Source organism: Pseudonaja textilis, chromosome 1, assembly GCF_049901715.1.
Source record: "Pseudonaja textilis isolate UNSWEBS1 chromosome 1, rPseTex1.2, whole genome shotgun sequence".
Classification (NCBI taxonomy): Eukaryota; Metazoa; Chordata; class Lepidosauria; order Squamata; family Elapidae; genus Pseudonaja; species Pseudonaja textilis.
This window is the reverse complement of record NC_141990.1, coordinates 92,388,894-92,396,585: the sequence shown is the minus strand read 5'-3', so window position 1 is coordinate 92,396,585 and position 7,692 is coordinate 92,388,894. Positions and strand designations below refer to the sequence as shown.

The 7,692-nt window shown below is 35.4% G+C and overlaps 1 protein-coding gene across 1 annotated transcript; it reads left to right on the top strand.

Annotated features, from left to right (window-relative positions):
- Positions 1 to 310: 310 nt before the first annotated feature.
- CENPW (centromere protein W) lies at positions 311 to 6,683 on the top strand. Its single transcript, XM_026705415.2, has 3 exons — positions 311 to 558; positions 4,498 to 4,611; positions 6,052 to 6,683. Exons 1-3 carry the CDS (start codon positions 469 to 471, stop codon positions 6,076 to 6,078), a joined length of 231 nt encoding a protein of 76 aa, XP_026561200.1. The 5' UTR covers positions 311 to 468; the 3' UTR covers positions 6,079 to 6,683.
- The last annotated feature ends 1,009 nt before the right edge of the window (positions 6,684 to 7,692 follow it).

Sequence of the window (7,692 nt, the reverse complement as noted above, 5' to 3'; positions counted from 1 at the left end):
AAGATCCCCTTACAACTCTTTAACCCTAAGCAGAAATCTGCACGTACATTTACAACTTTTAAAATAAATCCCTTTAAGACACAATCACGGGCAGTCGAAGCCCTACTGAGTTTAAATAAGTCCGTTTGTACAAAAAGACCGTCTTCATTTATGCATGCAGTTGAAAGCGGGAAGCAACGATACGCCGCGCAGGATATTAATGAAGTAACCGGCAGGGCGCATTCATTCAGCAGCTCCTCTTAATAATCCCTCTGAATGGCACTCCCTTCCACCAATCGCTCCAAGGAGAAAGTAGGCGGGTTGATGCATCAGCCGCTCCTGTGATGTAATGGCGCACGGCGGCAGATTTGAACTTCTACGGCGCAAGCGCGTTCGATTCGTTCGGGGAATGTTTTTTGGGGTGAGCCGTTCTCCGGAAATTCGCTGACTCCGACATTAGTCCCGAGGAAAGGTTACGGCACCGCTGCCATGAAGCGCACCGTGCCACGAAGCACTCTGAAGAACCTGGTGAAGAAGCACAAGCCCCAGCTGCGTTTGGGCGGCAATACCGACTTACTGGTGAGTGGGAATGGGGAGGGAAGCTAGAAAGGAGGGAAGTGGCTGCTGTCTCCCCTACTCTTGTGGAGCGCCTTTGCACACCCCGTGTCCTGCTCTGCGACGACAGCGAGAGGGATAGGACGAATTTGGGAGGCGACCGTTCAGTGCCTTGCTTCCCATAGAGGTCCCCTCGGTAGCTTTTAGGGAAGCCCCTTGGAAAACTGCTTCCGGCCATTCCCACCCACTCATTTAATGAAAGTGCCTTGCCTGAAACGTGAAAAATTCCATTCCCCCCACCCTCCTTGTGGGTGGCTCCTTTTATTTAAGCTTGGCGTGTAATGACAACATAATTCTATAAATCATCTTTCTGCATTATAGCGGCGATAGCTTGGTAAGCGGTACTTAACCTGGGATTGCTTGTGTCATGTATGTACAATGGCAGAGGACTGAAGGAGAGCTGATCCTCTGCACCAATGTTTAAACACTTTAAAAATTGTCAGAAGCTTCTTTGACTGTTGTTTGTCTCCTCGTGTACATGTATACATCCAAACTAGACTATATTGTTTCTCTAATATATGTGGGTATATGCATAATTTTCTATGTATGTATGTATTGTCATGTTCATGTAGTTCATGTAGAGGTGGAGACGCTTTGAGAGCTGTATGCATGAAATTTCATTTTAATGTATGCCAATTAGTGTACATTCAAAATGACAAAATTATTCTAAGTTTAAGTCTAAGTTTAAAAAATGCAAATCAAGTTTGTTACAAGTTGTTGCTTTTGAACACAAAACTTAAGATTTTTTTTTTCCTGGTCCGTTGACAAATCAGTTTACATGGGAAAACATATTTTGATATTTCGGAATGAAATTTTTATAATTTTTTTTTCTGGGCCATGAATAATATAACCTATGAGATATTACCACAACACAGGAGAAAGGGTTAAGTTTGCATTATGACATAATTATTTTGGTGTTGATGTTTAGGAATGGACACTGACGTGTGCTATCTATCTTGTTTTTTGCACAGCTCTAGTGATTACAGTAACACTCACTCTTCCACAACCTTTGGATAATCCAACTAATTGCCATCTCTAAAGATCTGATGTCTGACCACAGAAATGTAAACCATAGTCATTGCTTGAAGTGACTCTAAGAATTGTAAATCACCTGCAATCCAAAAATCTTGAACATGTATATATAGTTGCAAACAGGTTAAAAGCTTGTGCAGGCTTCCAATAAGTCAATGTGGAGTATAAGATTGATTAATACCAGATATCAACTAAAGTTATAGTAAGAAATATAGAACTTTAGAATATTAGGGTTTTTATATAAAAATAACATCCTTACTGGTAATTCACTTATAGTGTGAACATCTTACATATTCTCATAAGTAGATTCTATTGATTGCAGTGCTTTTATTTAAATAAAATGTTATTGCTGATTCAATACTGCACAATATTGGGCATGGTTATGATTTGTGAAACAGATCAGGATGAAGAGCTTTGGTGACAAAATAGAAGTCATTCTGATTGGTTGCAATCTGAAGAATCTGGTTTTTAAACAGCAATTCGCCAGGTGTTTGGATTTTGCAGTAACAATGCATCAAAATTGTTCTCTAAAAGTCAGGACTATGTGCAGTATACAGGTAATCCTGGACTTGCGACCACAATTTAGCCCAAAATTTGGGTTGCTAATCAAGTTAATCAGTTACGTGCTATTCAGTTAAGTGAGTTTTGCCCCACTTTACAATCTTCTCACAGTTAAGTGAATCATTGTGATTGTTAAATTAGTAATATGGTTACTAAGTGAATCTGGCTTCCCCATTGATTGTCAGAAGTTAAAAGATGATCACATGACTGTGGGACACTGCAACCATCATACAGATCAGTTGCCAAGCATTCAAATTTTGATCATGTGTCCACGGGGATGCTGCAAGAAAAACAGATAACTTTTTTCAATGGTATTGTAACTTCAAATGATCACTAAATGAACAGCTGTAAGTCAAGGACTACCTGTATGTATAGATTTCACTCTTTAGAAATATTTTTAATAGAATATCAGAGTTGGGAGGGACCTTGTAGGTCTTCTAGTTGAACCCCCTGCTCAAGCAAGAGACCTACATTATCTCAGACAAATAGTTGTCCAATCTCTTCTTAAAAACTTCCAGTGATGGATTACCCACAACTTCTGAAGGCAGGCTGTTCCACTGATTAATTCTTCTAACTGTCAGGAAATTTCTCTTTATTTCTAGGTTGGTTCTGTCCTTGATTAGTTTCCATCCATTGCTTCTTGTTCTTTGGATGCTTTGGAGAATAGGTTGACCCCGTCTTCTTTGTGGCATCCACTTAGTGTTGCTTGGCTAAATTAATACCTCCCAAAGTTCAGTACTCTGGAAAATTTGAAATTGGATGCCTCCATATCTCTACCTCTATACCTATATCTATTTCATATGTAGAGATATAAATATATGATGCGTATATATAAATGAAAATATTGTTATGCATAGCAGTCTCTTTGAAACCTGGCTAAGAAAAGGAGATAGTTTATTAAATTTCTATGACTGTCTATCTTAAGTTATGGCTTTGGATGGCTAACAATTAAAAACCCAAATTAAATTACACAACACATTTATAATTATAAATTAAAACATAGTAAAATTATAAATAACAAATAACACAACCAAGAATAACATCCCACAACAAAAACACTAATAATCATCATAGTTAACACAGGCTCGTCCTGTGTTATCATAAGAAACAGGCTCATCCATTCCATCAGGGATCCAGGCTTCATGACAAAACCTTTAAGGGTTGGGGCAAGACTGAGGGTATCTACTGGATTGGCTCTATTGGATCAGGATTATGGATAACTTATGTAAAATGCTGTTGTACATGGTTTACTTGAAAGAAAATGCTTCTTTATGACTATGAAGTTATCCCATTTCTATCTATCTATCTATCTATCTATCTATCTATCTATCTATCTATCTATCTATCTATCTATCTATCTACCTACCTACCTACCTACCTACCTACCTCTACTGAAGGCAACAAACTTATCTAATACTCCTACTTGCTATTCTCCCCACAACAAAATGCTGTCATGTGGGTTGAGCTGAGAGCGAGTGTCTAGCCAAAAGTCACCAGCTGGCTTACATGCTTAGTCCTGGTTTCTAGGCCAGTATCTCAGCCACTACTCCAAATTGGCTTTGTACTAATCCCTGAAAAAGAAATCCTGAAAAGAAAACAATAAGAAGCTCTGCCTCTATTATTATATTTGCACCTGATCTAAATCCCATTTTTAAGGTAGATTATTGGGAGAAAGAGCTAATTGGGCATAGGAAGACTGAGATCTAGGTCTGCTTCAGACACGAAGGCAGTTGAGGGATCTTGGCCCAGGCCATCTCTTTTAGCCCTAGGAAGCAGGCAAGGGGAAATCACTTCTGAAATCTTGCCTAGAAAATTGCAGGGACTTACCAGGCATCAACATTAACTATAAGGTTAAAAAAATGGGAGAAAAGAATAGGTATTTTCGGGTTGCATAAAACTTCACATTAATTTTAGAGAGATGCTTAAGAATATGTTTGAGCATAAGTATACCACTTGTCTGCAACTCTTTAAAGCAGATGCATCTTTTCTTTGGATCATGTGGCTACCAGATGACATGATTCTGGGGAAAGAGATGTAGATTGATTCTACTTTCATGCCTTCCCATGTCCAAAAATGTTTTTGAAACAGAATTTATTTCATTGTTTTAAAAAATTATCAGAAATTTATATCTCTGCATTTAATTGGAAATGTTAATGTCTCAGAAGTAAGGCAAATATAAAATTAAACATAGATATATTGATAAATTTTATTTTGAGAACATTTTAATTAGTATCATAAATAATTTTATAGGCTAGTATGCTGTAATGTATTTGAGATCTTTTGAAAAAAAATTGAATTTTTCTTTAAAAGGTACATTTGAACTTCTTGTTGTTCCTGTTTCGGTTAGCAGAAGAAGCCAGGACCAAGGCTATTGAAGAAAAGAGTAAAATAATTAAATATGAACATGTTGTCTCTTCGGCAAAGGTAATCATACTTACATTCTTTCTTGAATCTTACTTTGCATACTATAATGTTAAAACTGTATACAATTGTATTAAATTCTAAGGGAGTACTCAGATAATACTTGTATAAATAAGATACTTGTTAAAACTTTATTATAGTGAGAAAAATAATCAGTGTTGTATAATTATATTATAAATTTATGTTAGAATGTGTATGTTCAAATTAGGGTGTCATTACTAAAACACAGATCAACAAATTGTATTAAATGTAACAGATTTTTACAGTAATTTTATGTGCTAAAATATAATTACATTAATACAGTAAAAGGAATATTCATTACAAGGATATTTTAACTCCCACAAAAAGAACTTTGTGGTAATCTAAATGGAAGATAACTATAGCATTGGCTACCATGACCAGGCCATCCCTGTCCATAACGTTCAGGGACACTGGATGTGACATTGCTGGTTAAAGACATGATTACCTATGCCATCTAGGCCTCAAAAGATGAAGATGAATCCAAGAATACATAGGCTTTCTACTTGTTCTTTCAGAAGGAGTGCGGCTCCAAAGAGTGTTAGATACCTATCTAATAGCCAAATCTGTGAGCAACCAATCCATATGTCTTACCGAGTTTTGTGTTTTTCCCAGTAACAGGATTCAAACACTGCCTTACTTTAAAAATGGGAGGGATAAAGCTCTATAGGATCACCCAATCACAAGCCCCTGATGGCCTCACTTGATACCTTTGTATAGAATATAAACAAAGGTAACAAAATGCAGGATCCCATGATGGCTAAGCCAAGCCAAAGCCTGCTAAGATCAAACCAGGAAGGAGCATCTTCCTCCTAGTTCATCCAAAATAATTGACTCAGCCAGTCGGTATAAAAAGCTGCCATAAGGTTAAAGAAAATGAACAACCCCCTCCCCCCAAAGCAAGTCATCTTAGTTTAGGCCAACCAAAGCAGTTCCACTGCCAAAATCAAACTTGAACATTGAATGGATTGGATCAGGTAATCTATATCATCCAGGAACATATGAAACTAATCAGCCATTATCTTCTCCAGTGGGATATTTGCAGTAGAATAATGTTCACAATAGTTATGATTCTCTTTAGAAGACCCCACACCATTCCCTCTTTCAAAAGAATATGGAATGGAATATTTACTTCAGTCTAGACATCCTAAATTTTTCTACTAGGTATCAATAAATCCTAAACTGTATTTGCATTGCTGATTTAAAGAAATGAAAAGACACATCTTAACTGATACAAAAGTCTCATTTATGTAGGTACAAGGTTACTGGTTTACTACAGTGACCATTATAATAATACACTGTTTAGATGAAACGGCATTTGATGAAATGAAAATCATCTAAAGCATTTCATATTAAATAAATGACTAATTTTAAATGAAATATTAAGCTTTTGTATCTAAAGGTTCTATATGTTTTTCTTTCCAGATAATTTTAAAGAAGAGTCGAGGCTAACAGAAAGAAGAGTTCTTAAATTCACTACATTCGCAGGGTCTTATACATGATGCAATTTAGATATTTGTGTTTTGTATTTTCTTTCTTTCCCTTTTTTGCATTAGAAATAAATCTCAATTCAATGTAGTCTTTGAAGAAATTTAGTAAATGAATTAGTAAAGTCAACATCAGTGACTGAAATAGTTTTAATATTTATTTAAAATATTTCTTCTTTTTGTAATGATTATATAAGATGCCTTATTTGAGATCTTTAAACATAATTTTAATTGGTAGTCAATATGTATTCCTACAAACCTTTAAAAACCAAATCTTTATTATTTGGATATTTTTAATGTGCAAGTTGTGTACTGTTTATACTTTTTAAAACTTCTGATCCTAAATCACATTTCAAATAAATAACCTTTCTGTTAAGGAAATATTTGCTTTTGTAATCTTGTACTGGCAGACAGACCTTTAAAGCACAAAATTGTAAATGAAATATAAAAATATTTCAGATATTACCATTTGTAGTAATAAAGCTCTTATAGACTGCATTCGTCTCATCTTAATTTTTCATGCTATTTTATATGTTGGAGAAAAAAAATAAAGTGATAAATAATCTTGCCAGACCAGTTTTGATTTTTCCTTGGATGGGACCGCCGTGATATATTTCCAAACAGCTACTGATGTTGGTGATCATAAAGGAAATGAAAAGCATGAAACTGATTTATTTTAAGTTTTCACTTTTAGTAGAAATGTCAGTTCTGTCATCTTAACTTTACATGCATAATGTTATACAAGAAGAATATAACTGGAACCTTCTTTCTCTCTCTCTCTCTCTCTCTCTCTCTCTCTCTCTCTCCCTCCCTCCCTCCCTCCCTCCCTCTCTCTCTCTCTCTATATATATATATATATATTATACCTAACTGTAAAGAGACTTGTTCTTTGTCTTACAGTTTTTGGAATTTCTACACCATGATATCCTTCAGGCAGAAATATATTCTTTTTGGAAAAGAAAGCTGCTCACTTTGTTTTGTACAACTTCATGGTTAAGTAAAAAGTATACCAAACATTGGATCGAGTCCCATTTTAATTAAACAGGTTATATTATTTTGCTTCATAATTCTGTGAGGAAATCTAATCTGTTAATTCTGTAAATCAGTAATACGGTCAATGCCTTTGATACAGACAACAATACAACCATTTTCATTTAGTCAGTGCTTTTTTTAGATATCTCATCTTTCAAAATGGCTGTTCCTTTTGCAACCATAAGATGGGGATAGAGTAAAGTATCCCATATATTTTCCTTTTTATGTAGATTTCTGGTTCATTAAATCTGCCTCTTAAAGAATTATTAAGTTACATTAAAGCGCTGTCATGAAGTATCTTATTGCTGACAGATGTAGGGTGATTAAGGATTTCATTTTAATTGCAGTTTTATATGAAGGAAGGGAACAGCTTCAGAACTTTCATGCCTCTTGTTAATGAGATCTGACAAGAGAGAAGTTAAATGTCTTTGTTTTGACAGCATGCTGAATATATTCTATTTTTCACACTACGCAGTGTCATTTTCTAATCATTCAACATAATCAACAGTGGCTGGTTAACACTTTAGAGGTTATTGTCAAGAAACAG

Bases quoted from the DNA above. Each gene is read 5' to 3' on its own strand.
- CENPW (XM_026705415.2), top strand. From the start codon at position 469: ATGAAGCGCACCGTGCCACGAAGCACTCTGAAGAACCTGGTGAAGAAG. The intron at 559-4,497 runs GTGAGTGGGAAT...TTTCTTTAAAAG, and splicing joins GCGGCAATACCGACTTACTG to GTACATTTGAACTTCTTGTT. The intron at 4,612-6,051 runs GTAATCATACTT...TTTTCTTTCCAG, and splicing joins ATGTTGTCTCTTCGGCAAAG to ATAATTTTAAAGAAGAGTCG.